Source organism: Balaenoptera borealis, assembly GCF_965194805.1.
Source record: "Balaenoptera borealis genome assembly, chromosome: 7".
Classification (NCBI taxonomy): domain Eukaryota; kingdom Metazoa; phylum Chordata; class Mammalia; order Artiodactyla; family Balaenopteridae; genus Balaenoptera; species Balaenoptera borealis.
Genome location: NC_138864.1, coordinates 111664569 through 111685440, shown reverse-complemented (window position 1 = coordinate 111685440; position 20872 = coordinate 111664569). Strand labels below are relative to the sequence as shown.

At 38.9% G+C, this 20872-nt stretch overlaps 1 protein-coding gene across 1 annotated transcript in view; it reads right to left on the bottom strand.

Moving 5' to 3' along the window:
- Window positions 1-1599: 1599 nt before the first annotated feature.
- Window positions 1600-20872, bottom strand: part of BPGM (bisphosphoglycerate mutase) — a 35942-nt gene continuing 16669 nt past the window's right edge. The window contains exon 3 of the mRNA XM_082398876.1: window positions 1600-3694. Within this exon, the coding sequence (XP_082255002.1) occupies window positions 3516-3694 (179 nt within the window). The 3' untranslated portion in view covers window positions 1600-3515. The remainder of the gene's footprint in view (window positions 3695-20872) is intronic.

Sequence of the window (20872 nt, the reverse complement as noted above, 5' to 3'; positions counted from 1 at the left end):
GTGGCTCTATTATGTGAAAACAGGAAGTACTGATGACAATCTAGCTTATCTTTAAAAAATTGTCTAAGGAACTTTCATTTTTTTTGGACTTAAGTTCCGTGTCTTAAAGGCTAGTCTACGTAGCTAGGTTATCCTCCAATAAATAAAACTTCACCAATTGTGGAAAAAGATTGACTTAAATTCTGCCTATCATTTTGCCAAATAGCTTTGTCACTAGAGGGAGATTGTATGATTAAAATATTCTTATAGTATGGATGTTTCACATTCCCCTTGGGATCAAAGTCCCCTCACAGACCGATGTGGAAACCATCAGGCTACAGCATAACATGGCATCTGCCACAGCCAGATCTTCTGAGAGCCCAGGCATGATTTAATACAACGAATAGTGTTAAATAAGTGAGCCCCAAACTTGCAAAATCCAACCATGCAGAAGACAAAAACAGGAGAAACGGTCAGGGTCTGCAATGTTGAGGCAATTTGAACATATGAAAGACTTTCCAGGTAAGAGGAAAGCTGAACTTTGAAAAGAGGCTTGCCACTTTATGTAAAAGCATAAGAATAATTAAAAATGACGCTGGGGATGATGAATCTTCTGTCTAGTAAAGCCGGTTCCCCTACCTCATTTTGTCATAAACACAACGGAGCTAGAAAAATAAAAAACTATAACTACATAGTAGGAATGGGGGGAAATGTACATGACCTCTGACTTCTCTTTCCTGAGACTGTCATCATGATCAGGAGGATTTCTGCTTCTGGCCACCAAGTTGGCCAACTGCTGTCCGATGGGGATTGGCTTTAACCAGCTCACACACTAACCAAAAGCAAGCATTTTCACAACAAACCTATAGAGCCTGGGGAGGCTTCCCAGGCCAGAAGACAAATAACCACTGCCATTAATGTGCACATGGAGGGACTGCATTTGAATAAAAGTGGTCATGACCCAAGATGAGAAATAGTCTGCAAACTTGGAGCAAAAGAATCTGGCTGAGCTTGGAAATAGCCAGATCATGTTAAGAAATTTGCCTCGTACATCTTATCAAGGAAACATACACGACATTATGTACTCTAACCGAAGATGCTTTGTTAATTCAGTGCTCAAATTAGTACTGGATGATGCAAGAACTTCCATTTTCTGAGGCAGAATTTCTGTTCTTTCAGAAAAACAAAGTCTGAGTGTACTGGGATACACTACTCATCTGAGATATTTAAAAATTAAAACTCTAGGAGTAGCATCTTGCTATGGCTCTTTATCTCACCACACTGGACCTGCATGAAACAATCATTACAGCCTGGGCAAAAGACACATGTCTAACTGGCTCCAGGGCAAGGCCAACCTGGCAGCAGGATGGGCTGCCCTCTCCAAGGACCAAATTTCTGGATAAGCTGTCTATCAATTTTTAAATTAAAAAAAATCCCCATTTTTTGGTCCTAGCTTGACGTGGTACAGAAGGATGCCAAGATGAGGATGCAGGTTAGGCAGATTTCAAGATACCTACTTCAAAAATTCTGGATCCCTTGTAAGCCATGCAAAGAAAACAGATTCACTAGGTGGTCTCAAGGTTGAAGTGCTGGAGTCGTTAAAAATAATTTTACATCAAGTTTTCATAAATATCTCTTCATTTATTTCAGCCAAGATCTCAAAAACCAAATTGTACCAGAAAGTGTCAGCAAAAATGATCCCTCTCTTAGGAAGTCTGTAAGATTCCAAAGCGACTGGGTGTGAGCACAGCTCTGTGTGCAGGAGCACATCATGCCGCCGGGCGTCCACTGGAGGTGGATATCTAGATGCAGGACAAGGGAAGAATCCAGCTCTAGGCTCTTGAGCTGTGTTAAGACATGGTCACTTCTTGGGCTGGAAAATTCAGACGCCAATTCCAGAGATGAAGCTGTTCAAAAATGGTCTGAGTTGAAGCTTAGCCATAGGTTTGGAATTCTAGGAAGATCTGGTAGTTGTATTCTTGGCCCTGATCTCTGAATTATAAACAGTGTTATTTGGTTAGGCAACAGAACTGTGAAAAGAAGGACTACGGCAGAAAAGCCAGTAGCTGGTCAGGAACGTCAAGCACCCACATTCCATGTCCTCATGCATCACAGATGCAGCCAGCTGTGAGCAAGCCAGGTTCATTTCTTCTTTTCAGCCATCTTCATCAGCTGACGCTCTAAGTCTTGATTTAAGGATCAGTAGAGACCAAGAGTAGCAAGGGTTTTAGAATTAGTTTCCTTCTAGTGACAGTTTTACTATAAAATGGATACAAATAAACCAACCCACCAATGGAAAACCATGAAAAACTGGTGATATCTGTAACAGCTTTTATAGTTGTAAATTGTTTACATGACTTTATCACTGAAATATATGTCACTTGCTCTGAAATAAGGCAGTAGCTTAAAGAAATGATCACTTACCTATCTCCAGCATCTAAAAACATTCTATATCATTAAGATTGATAAGCAGTCAATTCTGTCTGTGGCCTACCCTGAATACTATAGACTACGTACCATAATGTTTTGCCCTCAGCAGATAAAGAACAAATGTATGTGACAAGTGCGAATATACCATTTCCCCTGTTCAAGTGAATAAAATTACACCCACTATATTCTACCTTCCCCTGACCCGACCTTCAATTTTCAGAGAATTAGGCATGTCTATGTGTTGAAATAAGTACAACTCTTTGTGTTATAGGAAGATAAGAGCAGAGAATAATTCAGCAGCCTATACTTAATATTTATGAATCATATGGAAATTCTTGGGAGGTACCATTTTCAGTCACAGAACTTATTTTTATATTAATTTTAAAGACCCCAAAATTAAAGTTTAAAAAGCAAAAATAAAACAAAAAGAGAACACGAACAGCTATAGCTGTCTATATGCTGCTAATTCTAGCAGCCAGAGAGGAATTCCACCAAATGTCATGAGGCAAAGGGCCTTGGTGTTTGTTGTTGGCTGTCTTGGAGGAATCCATCCGTGACTCTCCCATTTAATGGGCCTCTAGTCTTAACCTATCAAAGCATCCCTTTCCCTAGAGGAAAAGACTAGTAATAAATACTTAAGTATAGTGTGTTATCTAATGCCCTTTATTATCATCCTAGAAAGTCTCAGTAAATATAAATGTGAACTACTTATTGGAGTAAGTAGTGCCTGTCAGTGGTCACTCTATACTGATTTATTGAATGAGGAATACCTTGAACTTGACCTCCACTTGTTGCTCCCCCATCTCGGAAACTTATGACATTGATTAAGCCCCACTGGTGACTAACTTAGTGACTAATTCAAACGGGGCCGGCAGGGGCTAACGCATAAGGCTTATGACATTAGCACTCAGGCATCCTAAAGCCTTTATCTGGGCCAACATAAGTTACCTAGTTACTTATACAAACTCTACCCCACAGCCTAGATCTGGGAAAATCAGGAAAAATCAGCAGGGGAGAAAAAAAAAAAAAAAAGCGAGATCAGCACCCACAACACACCGCATACCACTCCTTCTGCAGCTATCCCTAGCTAGCGCGTGGGAAAGATTTTATTTGTCAGCGCGTTTCACTTTTCCTTGATCCTCTACTTTCTTAATGGCTGCTTGGATAGCCTCTTGGTTGCCCAGGAACTGGTGAGGTCCAACGGCATGCAGGTTCTCGTCCAGTTCCAGGAGAATGGGGACTCCAGTAGGAAGAGTAATGTTGATAATGTCTTCATCTGAGATACCTGGAGATTAAGAGAGGGAGGAGCAAGGCGTTAAAGACAACCCAGGAGGAAGCTGTGTTTACTTATTTAACTACACATTCACTTAGTCCCATATTAACTGCATGTTTGGAACCACACCAGGTACTGTGAGGGATTCCAGCTATAGTTGCTGGAAGCCAAGGGCATCCCAGAAGTTTTATTTATTTATTTACTTATTTATTTGGTTGTGCCAGGTCTTAGTTGCGGCAGGTGGGCTCCTTAGTTGCGGCATGCGAACTCTTAGTTGCAGCATGTGGGATCTAGCTCCCTGACCAGGGATCAAACCCTAGGCCCCCTGCATTGGGAGCGCAGAGTCTTATACACTGCGCCACCAAGGAAGTCCCTCAGAAGTTTTTTTTTAAAAAAAAAAAGCTAAGACAGAAATTCAAATTACATTAAATCTTGGGACAGTAAATACCTTTTGGGGCAAATTGTTCCTGGTTATTTCCTATCTAAATCTTAAAGGAATGAAAATTATTCCTCCATGCTCACATGCGTGTTACTGGTTCTCCACAGAAATCAATCTTGAAAAATCTGAACGTGAACTAGGGGGGTTTTCCGTTGTCCCCAGGCTGGCTAAAATTAACCTCAAAATCTAGTTCAATTGATTAGAAAGTGGCTGGTTTTCCAACACTGAGTGAGCATGGGATGCCCTGGGCTAGACCCAGTCGAGGAGGAGCCCTCCCCTAGGTGCTCAGGAAACACAATCAAGAGGAATCAAAAGAAGGTTGATCGACATGCCTTGTAAACAGGTCTCGTTCCCCTGCTGTCCCTTAACAGCCCAACTGCTCGGACAGCAAGGTGTGTGTAATGGACAAATCACCTTCAATTCTTTTTTTATTTTATTTTTAAAAAATTTTATTTATTTATTTATTTACTTACTTACTTATTTATTTTCGGCGTGCTGCGCGTCCTGCGGGATCTTAGTTCCCTGACCAGGGATTGAACCCACGCCCGAGGCAGTGAAAGCGTGGAGTCCTAACCACTGGACCACCAGGCAATTCCCTCAGTTCTTTTTTTTTTAAACCTTGGGTTTATTTATTTATTTACGGCTGTGTTGGGTCTTCGTTTCTGTGCGAGGGCTTTGCGGAGCGCGGGCATCTCATTATCGCGGCCTCTCTTGTTGCGGAGCACAGGCTCCAGACGCGCAGGCTCAGTAATTGTGGCTCACGGTCCCAGTTGCTCCGCGGCATGTGGGATCCTCCCAGACCAGGGCTCGAACCCGTGTCCCCTGCATTGGCAGGCAGACTCTCAATCACTGCGCCACCAGGGAAGCCCCCCTCAGTTCTTTTTTAAATAGCCTGAATCAGGGAATTCCCTGGTGGTCCAGTGGTTAGGACTCCGCGCTCTCACTGCCAAGGGCCCAGGTTCGATCCCTGGTCAGGGAGCTAAGATCCCACATGCCGTACAGTGTGCTCCCACAAAATTTTTTTTAATAAATAGATAACCTGAATCATAGGTTGTTCAATTTTGACCAGAAGAGCTGGAGTTGTAGCAAGGGTGGTAGCAGCAGTGGTCGTGATAAGTTTCTATCATTATGAGTGTTTTTAAAAAACAATAAACAGCTAACATGTACTGAGTACATTCCACATGCCAGGTACTCTTCTAAGCACTTTATGTGTATTAACTTACTTAATCACCGTTGCAATCCTAGGAAGATATGCACCATTATTTTTCCATGTAACAATTTCTGACACAGAGAGGTTAAGCAAACAACTCAAGGTCACACAGGCAGTAAAACAGCAAAGCCTAGATTTAAACCCAGGTGTCTGTAACTAATACACAATATCTTTCAAGTTTCTCTGAGTTCAAAATGGGCAAAGAGAAGAGAGGAGGCCTAAAGAGATGGAGTTAAGCTAATTAAAAGGTGACTGAAAGTATTCAAATTATCTACATTAAAAACATACCTTTATTATATAGACTTCTAACTTCTAACCATATGCTTCTATTCTTTATTAATAGAAACGACCCATGGTAGAACAAGTTCTGAGGGGAGTGCAAGGGTCCATCTTGGAAGGTGAGAATGGCAGAATAAGTTAGTAGCAGTTAGTTATCAATGCACTTTGTCATTTTAACTTTGGTCATAACTATGAGCACCAGTCACAGAATCATAGCACTGGATCTCAACTGCTGGGGTGGTTCTTTATTAGAATTTCATTTCTAGGTCCAGAAGAGCTGCCTAAGAACTCTTACGCACAAACTGTATACTCAAACAGCTATGAAACAATGGAGAGGATCACAACTTGGAAGTCGGTCTATTCTAAGTACACATCCCATCTCCTCCTCTGCTAGTCCCCTTCCAAATACTAACTAGCATAATATATAACTTTAGGCGAGTAACCTCTCTGGGCCTCCACTGCCTCTGTCTAATTAAAAAAAGAAACACACACTCTTCTCTACCACTATTACAAACCGTGTGGGGCAGGAGGAATGGACTTAAAAGAGAACATACATGAGAAAGTATAGCCCAACAAGTGTTTCTTCTTTCTCTACTACGAATTCTCTTCTAGGTAGAAGACTTAAAGGGTAGGCTACTAAAACACTACTTTGCCCTGCCAAGCCGCCATCCCCACACTGCAACCCTACACAAGATTACCATCCCAAACTAAAGCTGGCAAGAACAGATAAATTCAGACCAGACAGCCAGCTGTTTAGCTGGGAGATGACTGCCTTGGATTCTAAAAGCCCTCAGGCTCTCTCAGGTCAGATCTGTCAGCTGGACGCATAGTAGCTGCCACCCGCATCCCCTGGAGATAGCCAGAGCGGAATGCAACAGCACGTGGTTTAGAGCCAGGTGACTGCTAAGGGTATAGAGAAACTGAAATCCTAATACACTGTAAAATTAAGAGTATAAAATCCTGTGGAATCTTTGGATAACAGTCTGGCAATTCCTCAAACAGGTAAGCACAGAATTACCATGGGACCCTGCAATTTCACTCCTAGGTATATATACCCAAGAGAAATGAAAACACATGTCCACACAAAAACCTGTACACGAACCCTCCCAGCAGCATTATTCATAATAGACAGAAGACGGAAACAGTCTAATGTCCATCAACTGATGAATGGGTAAATTAAATGTGGTAGATCCACGCAATGGAATATTATTTGGCAATAAAAAGGAAAGAAGTGCTGATGCATGCTAAACATTGACAACCCTTGAAAACATTATGCTAAGTGAAAGAAGCCAGTCACAGAGTACATATTGTATGAGTCCATTTATATGAAATGTCCAGAATAGGCAAATCTATAGTGACATAAATAGATCTGGGGTTGCTTAGGGCCAGAGGGAACGGGAGGACTGGGCAGTGATAGTTAGGTATGGAGTTTCTTTTGAGGGTAACGAAAATGTTCTGAAATTGACTGTGGTGATAGATGGGTAACTCTGTGAATATACAACTCTGTGAAAATACAGCTCTGTGAAAAGCCACTGAACTGTACACTTTAAATGGGTGAACTGTGTGTCATGTGAATTATACCTCAAGAAAGCTGTTTAAAAAACTACTAAACAGATCCAGAGACGTTAAATAAAACTCTTCGAGTCACCAGACTGTTAAGGTAGTAAAATTAGACCTTTTTTTTAAATTCCCAAATTCCAGGACCTCAACTCTGGTCATCTGACTTGTCTATGGCTATTTCCACCGCAGCCTAAGGAGAGAGGAGAATGTGTTCATGCTCTGCCCTTGTGAAGGGCTGGGTGCTAACTGGACACCAGCACCAAGTGTTCTCATGTTTTCAAGACTAGTAAAGGGATCAACAGATTTGTCTGATCCCCTTGAAATAGCTAACACACTGGGATCATGATGGGCCAGGTTGAGGGTTTGCAGTCTGTGACCTCAGAAAAAAGTTCTGGGTCTTTGGCAGGGGGCGAGGGGCACACATGGAACTCATCTGACCATGGCCTCAGATCTAACCAGATCTAACAAGCCCTTTCTTTAAGAGCACCACTCTCAAGCTCATGCCTATGGCTTAGATAAAAACCCACTTTTGTGTGGGACCAAATGGAAGAGCCAACTAACAAAGGCCACGAGAACTATAATGTTTCACCTATAAAGAAAGGAAGGCTCAACAAAAATAGAAATGTTTCCAATAAATAAAGTTGACATTCCACTTTAATGACTACTCAAGCCATTCACACAGCAGACTAATTACTTCCAAATATTTAAAATACTTAGACTGGTTAATAATCAGTCAATGAGACTTAAGCGACTGGCTTTTTAAAATAGCAAATGAGGAAAAACCACAATGAAGCCATTACTCATTACTCAGTTTTGGCATAAGCCACATTCTTTGTCCTAAGAGAGTTAAGCAAGCAGAACTCCTAAGGCTAGAAAAATGCATCTGCATTGGATTAAGCCAAACTGAATCAATACTATATTATGTAATATCGTATTACAAATTCATTAACTGGAACATCGTATGAAAGTTAAAACGCATGGCCAGATATCACATCCTCTAATAACGGCTTAGATTGTTTTATACAGCATCCAAGAACGTTCTGAAGGGAAACATCTAATCCTGCATCAACCCATCTCTATCACTGCCCCTTCACCAACCCCCAACCATTGTCTTTAATTCTTGAATCTTCCTGTAGGAGCGTCTGGGAGTTAACTGCTATCCATTTAAATGATTGGGATATTTTAAGTAAGAAATAATGAAAGTTTGGTGGTAAGTCAAAGGAGTAGCTCAAAGCCAAAACAGGAAGAAATTCAAACAACTTCATTTTCTGCATACAGGACTAACTTCAGAAAGTCAAATCTGTACCTTCGATGACTCCCCTGAGTCACTGCAGCAGGAACAGGAACCACAGACAGTAACTAAGGTCACTGCACATATATACAGCACTCCCACTCGCCTTCTGTTAGAAGTGGCTGAGCAAATGCTCACTTCTCCCACCGGGATTATAAGGGACCATGTTTTATACATCCTTGTGTCACCCATGCTTTCAGAACAGTGCCTTATATGCTGCAAGACTTTAGTAAATGTTTGTTCTACTGTAAGGAATTCTATCATGTGTTGCTGCTAGGATCCAGAAATGATTTAGCTTTATGATCCAATATTACAACTATATGTATTATATGAATCTGCTTCTTACATACAAATAAAGGCTATTAGGAATAAAATGTTAACTAGAAGCTCTAATGCCTAAAGCCTATACGTGAAAGCACTCTGAGGACTTTCTCGGAGGTACAGTACCGGCTACGTTTCAGAAGGAAATCAAAAGGGAGATGTATGCTCCTCAAAAGTAAGGACTTTGTATGTCCAATTCTAGGTGCTGTATCCCTGTACCAAGAATAGTACAGTACCTGATTTAATGGACCCTTGGCATATAGATGAAATGAATGAATCTGAACTCTCTGAGCTTTCAAATTAAATCTAGTCCTTTACTGTTGAAGCCTTGGTTAAAGATTGTGTTTCCTTTATTACCTTATTAAGAAAAAAAGTCAAATTAAATTTGTCTTCTATATATATTTTCTTTGGTTTTCTCCAAACTGTGTGCTCAAAATCTTTGAATATCAGGAAACAGGAGGAAAGAGGTTCAGGGAGACAGATCTATTACAGGACAAGAGGAAACCCCAATTCCATAATGCTTATTTTTGAGGATGACAGAGAGAGAGGAAAACAGCTCCGATCAAATCATTCAGCTGTGAGGTTCCACCCATGCCCCGCTTCCCTTTCCCAATTGAGTTAGTCACAATCCAAATCCCACTGATGGGTGATCTGTGATAAGAGTACTGTATTCTTCTATTGCCAAAATAAGAGCTGACAGAAGAGATTCTGAATTCCATATACGGCTTACCTATTTTTAATTATAATTCTTTTAGGTTTGAATGCTATCCATGTACAACTTAAAGATTGGCTGGACAGCAATCAGAGAAGACAAAGAAATAGAAGGAATCCAAATCGGAAAAGAAGAAGTAAAGCTGTCACTGTTTGCAGATGACATGATACTATACATAGAGAATCCTAAAGATGCTACCAGAAAACTACTAGAGCTAATCAATGAATTTGGTAAAGTAGCAGGATACAAAATTAATGCACACAAATCTCTTGCATTTCTATACACTAATGACGAAAAATCTGAAAGTGAAATTAAGAAAACACTCCCGTTTACCATTGCAACAAAAAGAATAAAATATCTAGGAATATACCTACCTAAGGAGACAAAAGACCTGTATGCAGAAAATTATAAGACACTGATGAAAGAAATTAAAGATGATACAAATAGATGGAGAGATATACCATGTTCCTGGATTGGAAGAATCAACATTGTGAAAATGACTCTACTACCCAAAGCAATCTACAGATTCAATGCAATCCCTATCAAACTACCACTGGCATTTTTCACAGAACTAGAACAAAAAATTTCACAATTTGTATGGAAACACAAAAGACCCCGAATAGCCAAAGCAATCTTGAGAACGAAAAATGGAGCTGGGGGAATCAGGCTCCCTGACTTCAGACTATACTACAAAGCTACAGTAATCAAGACAGTTTGGTACTGGCACAAAAACAGAAATATAGATCAATGGAACAGGATAGAAAGCCCAGAGATAAACCCACGCACATATGGTCACCTTACCTTTGATAAAGGAGGCAAGCATATACAGTGGAGAAAAGACAGCCTCTTCAATAAGTGGTGCTGGGAAAATTGGACAGATACATGTAAAAGTATGAAATTAGAACACTCCCTGACACCATGCACAAAAATAAACTCAAAATGGATTAAAGACCTAAGTGTAAGGCCAGACACTATCAAACTCTTAGAGGAAAACATAGGAAGAACACTCTGACATACATCACAGCAAGATTCTTTTTGACCCAGCTCCCAGAGAAATGGAAATAAGAACACAAATAAACAAATGGGACCTAATGAAACTTAAAAGATTTTGCACAGCAAAAGAAAACATAAACAAGACGAAAAGACAACCCTCAGAATGGGAGAAAATATTTGCAAATTAAGCAACTGACAAAGGATTAATCTCCAAATTTACAAGCAGCTCATGCAACTCAATATCAAAAAAACGAACAACCCAATCCAAAAATGGGCAGAAGACCTAAACAGACATTTCTCCAAAGAAGATATACAGATTGCCTACAGACACATGAAAGAATGCTCAACATCATTAATCATTAGAGAAATGCAAATCAAAACTACAGTGAGATATCATCTCACACTGGTCAGAATGGCCATCATCAAAAAATCTAGAAACAATAAATGCTGGAGAGGGTGTGGAGGAAAGGGAACCCTCTTGCACTGTTGGTGGGAATGTAAATTGATACAGCCACTATGGAGAACAGTATGGAGGCTCCTTAAAAAACTACAAATAGAACTACCATGCAACCCAGCAATCCCACTACTGGGCATATACCCTGAGAAAACCATAGTTCAAAAAGAGTCATGTACCAAAATGTTCATTGCAGCTCTATTTACAATAGCCAGGACATGGAAGCAACCTAAATGTCCATCGACAGATGAATGGATAAAGAAGATGTGGCACATATATACAATGGAATATTACTCAGCCATAAAAAGAAATGAAATGGAGGTATTTGTAATGAGGTGGATGGAGTTAGAGTCTGTCATACAGAGTGAAGTAAGTCAGAAAGAGAAAAACAAATACAGTATGCTAACACATATATACGGAATCTAAGGAAAAAAAAAAAAAAAGGCCATGAAGAACCTAGTGGCAAGACGGGAATAAAGACACAGACCTACTAGAGAATGGACTTGAGGATATGAGGAGGGGGTGGGGTGAGATGTGACAGGGTAAGAGAGTGTCATGGACATATATACACTACCAAATGTAAAATAGATAGCTAGTGGGAAGCAGCCGCATAGCACAGGGAGATCAGCTCGGTGCTTTGTGACCACCTAGAGGGGTGGGATGGGGAGGGTGGGAGGGAGGGAGATGCAAGAGGGAAGAGATATGGGAACATATGTATATGTATAACTGATTTACCTTGTTATAAAGCAGAAACTAACACACCATTGTAAAGCAATTATACTTCAATAAAGATGTTTAAATAAATAAATAAATAAATAAATAATAGTCAACCCATCAAAAAAAAAAAAAAGATTGGCTGGGGAACAATTGGAAATGGGTTATTTGAATCATGTAACATGATGACAGTATAACGGCCTCTAATTTAGAATAAGGCAGAGAGAAGAATCCATTCTACATCTAATTTTATAGTTAAGTGGCCTACAACTTTTAAAAATGAAGGTTTCTATAAATCAATTATACTTATAATAAGAGAAAGCTTAGCCACACCACTAGATAAGCATTTGCTTCACAGAAGAGAGGCCTGACTGCTACTTCAGAAAATATCCCACTACAAAATGCCAAAGGTGACTGACTGGTCAGTCCCCATCCCCACAGCAAGTCCCAGCTGACCTTTCCTCCTTGAATCTCTAATTTTACGTCATCACTTCTTTGCCTTGTTATATGTGCAGCTGCACACAGTTCTTCAGGGGTCAAGTCTGTCTTGCATGCCACTCTTACTCCAAACTTGAAACTGCCTATTCCTTTCTTGAACCCAGACTAAACAATCCACTCCTGCTGGCAAGATGCAGACTACATCCAGTGCTTCAGTTCAGTACCTGGCTTCTCCTTCAATGTGGGCCAGCAGGAAACAAACAGGAAGTGACTACGCCAACCGCAGAGAAAGAAACACACGCCTGTCTGGAGCACTAAGGAACACGGTGTTGTTAGACACTAAGCCTGGGTTAGGAGTGTTTGTGGTGGTGCTTGGTGAGAGGTGGGCCCTGCTGTAATCCGGACTTGTTAGGCAATTATTTCTGCTGCCACAAATCAGTAAAGCAGTCCCTTAAGCAGGAATCTTCTCACTATATAATATTTCATATGTCTGTTTTAAGTCTTCTTTCTTCTGAAGGGATTAAGAACTACTGTCAAGTTAAAAGTAAAGCATTCCATGGGACTACACCAAACTAAAAAGCTTTGGCACAGACAAGGAAGCTATCAACAAACCAAAAGGCAGTATTCTGAATGGGAGAAGATATTTGCAAACGATATATCCGATAAGGGGTTCACATCCAAAATATACAAGGAACTAATATACCTCAACATCAAAAAACCAAACAACCTGATTAAAAAATGTGCAGAGGACCTGAATAGATATTTTCCAAGGAGGAAATGCAGATGGCCAACAGACACATAAAAAGATGCTCAACAGTACTAATCATCAGGGAAATGCAAATTAAAACCACAATGATATATCACCTCACACCTGTCAGAACGGCTATCATCAAAAAGACAACAAATAACAACTGTTGGCAAGAATGTGCAGAAAAGGGAACCCTGTGCAATGCTGGTAGGATTGTAAATTGGTGCAGCCATTATAGAAAGCAGTATGGATGTTCTTCAAAAAATTAAAAATAGAACTACCATATTATCTAGCAATTTCACTTCTGGATATTTATCCAAAGAAAACAAAAACACGAATTCAAAAAGATACATGGAATTCTCTGGTGGTCCACTGGTTAGGACTCTGCACTTTCACTGTCAAGGGCGTGGGTTCAGTCCCTGGTCAGGGAACTAAGGTCCCACAAACCATATGGCGCAGCCAAGAAAAAAAATTTTTTTTTCCAAAAGATACACACACACCAATGTTCACTGCAGCATTATTTATAATAGCCAAGATATGGAAGCAACCTAAGTGTTCATTGATGAATGGATAAAGAAGATGTGGTGTATATATACAATAAAATATTACTCAGCCATTAAAAAAAAGAAAGCTTGCCATTTGTGACAACATGGATGGATCTAGAGGGTATTATGCTAAGTGAAATCAGAGAAAGGCAAATACCATATGATCTCACTTATATGTGGAATCTAAAAAACAAAACAAACAAACAAAATAAAATGCAAACAGTCAACAATTGCTCAAATGAAATTTAAAAAACATGACTTAGCTACATTAAATAGCCAAGTAAAACAAAGTATTGAACAAAGTAAAAATACTGAACCATAGCTTTCCAGTGAGTTCAGAGACTTGTTCTAGTTCCTACAAGAAACACGATACATATGTAAAATGCCTAGAACTGCATTTAGCACACAGTGTGCACTCAAAAAAGGGCCACCTGGTATAGCTATACTAGGGAGTGTCATTCACAGACCACAATGTTAGGGTAACAGCAATAATAATGTAAGACTCAATTAGTTGCATGAAATTACGTTTTTATGGTTTATTTGCCAAAGATACTCTTGACTCAGCTTCTCACAACATACTATTCCAAACAGAATAGATCAACGGAAGGGCTACTTCTTAGAAAAAATTTAAAACAAAACAGCCCAGGCGGTAATTGTGTGTGGAGACTCAGTGAACTGGGTTTAGGCGGAGTTCATGACTCCAACTACTTATCGTGATCATGGCTAAGCCATCTGAGGTCTGTCTGGGTTTCATTTTCCTTCAACAGCATCTGTCTTCTTTCCCACAAATGGAAGAAGTGTCAGGCAGGACTTGACTGACTATAGGGTAAAATCATAGCACCAAATATTTGAAAAACAAAATAACATCTAAGGAACTAAAAATACTCTCCACTGTTGAGGTACATACAATCTAGAGTAAATGAATAACTCTACTATACTCTTCGTCAAAGGTCTTAAGGCACTTGGAGACTTCAGGGTAGACCAATTTCTTAATTAGCTATGTGACTGGGTCATCATTCTTCCTACTTCAAAGTTACCATAAAGTATTTTTATGATAGGACAGTATGCTGTCATTGATGCTATGAGTTACCACACTCCTCCCCAGCAGAAGGTAAGATGCTTGAAGTCTGTCAAGCATTTTAAGGACAATATGGGGAAAAATTGCCCACTTCCTTGAAAGATCCTGTTTATACGGGAGAATCTTACATAAACATATCTAGAAAACATGACTAGGAATCAGATCAGTCTACAACCACATGCATTTTTACTTTTGTGATCAATGCAAAGAATTTAGCAACTTTCATATTTATAGGGAATATGCAATCTGGTCACACCCATTTCAAAGATTCATTCTTAATACAGATGAAAGCTAACTTCCTTATAACGTGACCATATAATCCTCCAAGCTGGGCACTTTTGAAAGTGAAAGGAGATGCTGTTAATAATTTCAGTGGGATAACAGGTATTAACCAGAAAATAGGGGGGTGTGTAGTCATATAAATTCACTGTTAAAATAAATTGGCAATTAAGATGTTACACTTTATGACTTTTTTAACACAATAAACACATACACACAAATAAATTAGCCAGTAATCTTTCCTATAAAACAAAAATCTATATTTTCCCCTTAAAGTAAGGGAGATTCACTTAATATTTGGAGTCTTGGAAAGTCAGTATCCAAATTCAATAGGATGTTTTCTTTTAGGTTGAAAATTTGTCAAGTACCACAGGAAGCCTTCATACATGAACTCTTGAAAGTTAGACATGCGAGCAGAAGCAAGAAGAACTAAAATCTTCCAGCCTGTGGAACAGAAACCACATTCACAGAGAGATAGACAAGACAAAAAGGCAGAGGGCTATGTTCCAGATGAAGGAACAATATAAAACCCCAGAGAAACAACTAAATGAAATGGAGATAAGCAACCTTCCAGAAAAAGAATTCAGAATAATGATAGTGAGGATGATCCAGAACCTCGGAAAAAGAACGGAGGCAAAGATTGAGAAGATGAAAGAAATGTTTAACAAAGATCTAGAAGAATTAAAGAACAAACAAACAGAGGTGAACAATACAATAACTGAAATGAAAACTACACTAGAAGGAATCAATAGCAGAATAACTGAGGCAGAAGAACGGATAAGTGACCTGGAAGACAGAATGGTGGAATTCACTGCTGTGGAACAGAATAAAGAAAAAAGAATGAAAAGAAATGAAGACAGCCTAAGAGACCTCTGGGAAAACATTAAACGCAACAACATTCACATTATAGGGGTCCCAGAAGGAGAAGAGAGAGAGAAAGGACCCGAGAAAATATTTGAAGAGATTATAGCCGAAAACTTCCCTAACGTGGGAAAGGAAATAGCAACCTAAGTCGAGGAAGTGCAGAGAGTCCCATACATGATAAACCCAAGGAGAAACACGCTGAGACACATAGTAATCAAATTGGCAAAAATTAAAGACAAAGAAAAATTATTGAAAGCAGCAAGGGAAAAACGACAAATAACATACAAGGGAACTCCCATAAGGTTAACAGCTGATTTCTCAGCAGAAACTCAACAAGCCAGAAGGGAGTGGCATGATATACTTAAAGTGATGAAAGGGAAGAACCTACAACCAAGATTACTGTACCTGGCAAGGATCTCATTCAGATTCGATGGAGAAATCAAAAGCTTTACAGACAAGCAAAAGCTAAGAGAATTTGGCACCACCAAACCAGCTCTACAACAAATGCTAAAGGAACTTCTCTAAGTGGGAAACACAAGAGAAGAAAACGACCTACAAAAACAAACCCAAAACAATTAAGAAAATGCTCATAGGAACATACATATTGATAATTACCTTAAACGTGAATGGATTAAATGCTCCAACCAAAAGACACAGGCTTGCTGAATGGATGCAAAAACAAGACCCATATATATGCTGTCTACAAGAGACCCACTTCAGACCTAGGGACACATACAGACTGAAAGTGAGGGGATGGAAAAAGATATTCCATGCAAATGGAAATCAAAAGAAAGCTGGAGTAGCTATACTCATATCAGATAAAATAGACTTTAAAATAAAGAATGTTACAAGAGACAAGGAAGGACACTACACAATGATCAAGGGATCAATCCAAGAAGAAGATATAACAATTATAAATATGTATGCACTCAATATAGGAGCACCTCAATACATAAGGAAACTGCTAACAGCTATAAAAGAGGAAATCAACAGTAACACAATAATAGTGGGGGACTTTAACACCTCACTTACACCAATGGACAGATCATCCAAAATGAAAAGAAACAAGGAAACAGAAGCTTTAAATGACACAATAGGCCAGACAGATTTAATTGATATTTATAGGACATTCCATCCAAAAACAGCAGATTACACTTCTCAAGTGTGCACGGAACATTCGTCAGGATAGATCACATCTTGGGTCACAAATCAAGCCTCAGTAAATTTAAGAAAACTGAAGTCATATCAAGCGTCTTTTCTGACCACAATGCTATGAGAGTAGAAATCAATTACAGGGGAAAAAAACGGAAAATACACAAACACATGGAGGCTAAACAATACATCACTAAATAACCAAGAGATCACTGAAGAAATCAAAGAGGAAATCAAAAAATACCTAGAGACAAATGACAATGAAAACATGACGATCCAAAACCTCTGGGATGCAGCAAAAGCAGTTCTAAAAGGGAAGTTTATAGCTATACAAGCCTACCTCAAGAAACAAGAAAAATCTCAAATGAACAATCTAACCTTACACCTAAAGGAACTAGAGAAAGAAGAACAAACAAAACCCAAAGTTAGCAGAAGGAAAGAAATCATAAAGATCAGAACAGAAATAAATGAAATAGAAACAAAGAAAACAATAGCAAAGACTAATAAAACTAAAAGCTGGTTCTTTGAGAAGATAAACAAAATTGATAAACCATTAGCCAGACTCATCAAGAAAAAGAGGGAGAGGACTCAAATCAATAAAATTAGAAATAAAAAAGAAGTTACAACAGACACCGCAAAACTACAAAGCATCCTAAGAGACTACTACAAGCAACTCTATGCCAATAAAATGGACAACCTGGAAGAAATGGACAAATTCTTAGAAAGGTATAACCTTCCAAGACTGAACCAGGAAGAAATAGAAAACACGAACAGACCAATAACAAGTAATGAAATTGAAACTGTGATTTAAAATATTCCAACAAACAAAAGTCCAGGGCCAGATGGCTTCACAAGTGAATTCTATCAAACATTTAGAGAAGAGCTAACACCCATCCTTCTCAAACTCTTCCAAAACATTGCAGAGGAAGGAACACTCCCAAACTCATTCTAAGAGGCCACCATCACCCTGATACCAAAACCAGACAAAGATACTACAAAAAAAGAAAATTACAGACCAATATCACTGATGAATATAGATGTAAAAATCCTCAACAAAATACTAGCAAACAGAATCCAACAACACAATAAAAGGATCATACACCGTGATCAAGTGGGATTTATCCCAGAGATGCAAGGATTCTTCAATATATGAAAATCAATCAATGTGATACACCACATTAACAAATTGAAGAATAAAAACCATATGATCATCTCAATAGATGCAGAGAAAGCTTTTGACAAAATTCAACACCCATTTATGATAAAAATTCTCCAGAAAGTGGGCATAGAGGGAACCTACTTCAACATAATAAAGGCCATATACGACAAACCCACAGCAAACATCAAAGCATTTCCTCTAAGATCAGGAACAAGACAAGGATGTCCACTCTCACCACTATTATTCAACATAGTTTTGGAAGTCCTAGCCACGGCCATCAGAGAAGAAAAAGAAATAAAAGGAATACAAATTGGAAAAGAAGAAATAAAACTGTCACTCTTTGCAGATGACAAGATACTATACATAGAGAATCCTAAAGATGCCACCAGAAAACTACTAGAGCTCATCAATGAATTTGGTAAAGTTGCAGGATACAAAATTAATGCACAGAAATCTCTTGCATTCCTATACACTAATGATGAAAAATCTGAAAGAGAAATTAAGGAAACACTCCCATTTACCAATGCAACAAAAAGAATAAAATACCTAGGAATAAACCTACCTAGGGAGAAAAAAGATCTGTATGCAGAAAACTATAAGACACTGATGAAAGAAATTAAAGATGATACCAACAGATGGAGAGATATACCATGTTCTTGGATTGGAAGAATCAATATTGTGAAAATGACTATACTACCCAAAGCAACCTACAGATTCAATGCAATCACTATCAAATTACCAATGGCATTTTTTACAGAACTAGAACAAAAAGTCTTAAAATTTGTATGGAGACACAAAAGACCCCGAATATCCAAAGCAGTCTTGAGGGAAAAAAACGGAGCTGGAGGAATCAGACTCCCTGACTTCAGACTATACTACAGAGCTATAGTAATCAAGACAATATGGTACTGGCACAAAAACAGAAATATAGATCAATGGAACAGGATAGAAAGCCCAGAGATAAACCCACGCACCTATGGTCAACTAATCTATGACAAAGGAGGCAAGGATATACAATGGAGAAAAGACAGTCTCTTCAATAAGTGGTGCTGGGAAAACTGGACAGCTACATATAAAAGAATGAAATTAGAACACTCCCTGACACCATGCACAAAAATAAACTCAAAATGGATTAGAGACCTAAATGTAAGACTGGGCACTATAAAACTCTTAGAGGAAAACATAGGAAGAACACTCTTTGACATAAATCACAGCAAGAGATTTTTCGATCCACCTCCTAGAGTAATGGAAATAAAAACAAAAATAAACAAATGGGACCTAGTGAAACTTCAAAGCTTTTGCACAGCAAAGGAAACCATAAAGAAGACGAAAAGACAACCCTCAGAATGGGAGAAAATATTTGCAAATGAATCATCGGACAAAGGATTAATCTCCAAAATATATAAACAGCTCATTCAGCTCAATATTAAAAAAACAAACAACCCAATCCAAAAATGGGCAGAAGACCTAAATAGACATTTCTCTGAAGAAGACATACAGATGGCCAAGAAGCACATGAAAAGCTGCTCAACATCACTAATTATTAGAGAAATGCAAATCAAAACTACAATGAGGTATCATCTCACACCAGTTAGAAAGGGCATCATCAGAAAATCTACAAACAACAAATGCTGGAGAGGGTGTGGAGAAAAGGGAGCCCTCTTGCACTGTTGGTGGGAATGTAAATTGATACAGCCACTATGGAGAACAGTATGGAGGTTCCTTAAAGAACTAAAAATAGAATTACCATATGACCCAGCAATCCCACTACTGGGCATATACCCAGAGAAAACCATAAATCAAAAAGACACATGCACCCCAATGTTCATTGCAGCACTATTTACAATAGCCAGGTCATGGAAGCAACCTAAATGCCCATCAACAGACGAATTGATAAAGAAGATGTGGTACATATATACAATGGAATATTACTCAGCCATTAAAAGGAACGAAATTGGATCATTTGTTGAGCCGTGGATGGATCTAGAGACTGTCATACAGAGTGAAGTAAGTCAGAAAGAGAGAAACAAATATTGTATATTAACGCATATATGTGGAACCTAGAAAAATGGTACAGATCAACCGGTTTGCAGGGCAGAAATAGAGACACAGATGTAGCGAACAAACGTATGGACACCAAGGGGGGAAAGCGGTGGGGGGTGGCGGTGGTGGTGTGCTGAATTGGGAGATTGGGATTGACATGTATACACTGATGTGTGTAAAATGGATGACTAATAAGAAAAAAAATAAATAAAAAATAAACATTAAAAAAAGAAAAAGACATGCAAGAGAAGAGGACAGATGTTAGTATTCTTATTCCAGTGAGCATATACATCTACAATAAATTTTAAAAGGGCTGAAATCTCACTAAATTAACAGAAATGATGGGAGAAATAACATACACTATTTCTTCTGATCTTTGGGAAAGTGACTTATGCTTAATTCTTAGAGCTGTGACATAGAATAGTTGGATCTTATTTTTCAGTACACACTGCAAGAGAATTCTATTAGTGGAGATTGGCCTTTAAAGGACCCCTAAAACAAAAGATGACAACTAATGTATGATGTGATCCTAAAATCTAGTCCAGTCTATATCAGGCACATGAAGTAATTCTTCCATGTGAGGCATGGAAGTTACTACAGGGAATCTTAGCAACATCAAAGAATTTGATGAATCTTAACAACAGTACCACCAGGGGGTACTATAGGCCAAAAGGGAACAAAGTTGTTCTCCTCCCCAGGATGGCTGAGCTGAGACTACAAACCACTCTTATGTCTTCCTATGGACAAACCGCAATCCTCACTCCACTTCATTTGCTTCCCCAGCTACTGGCTTGTGCCTAGTGGTATATTCTGGCTTTTCTGCCAGTTTTTTTTCGTGAATGTCTGCCATCCTCCCTGGCCACCAGCCCTACCATTTCTATTCCCTGTCTCCCTCCCATTCACTTCCCTTC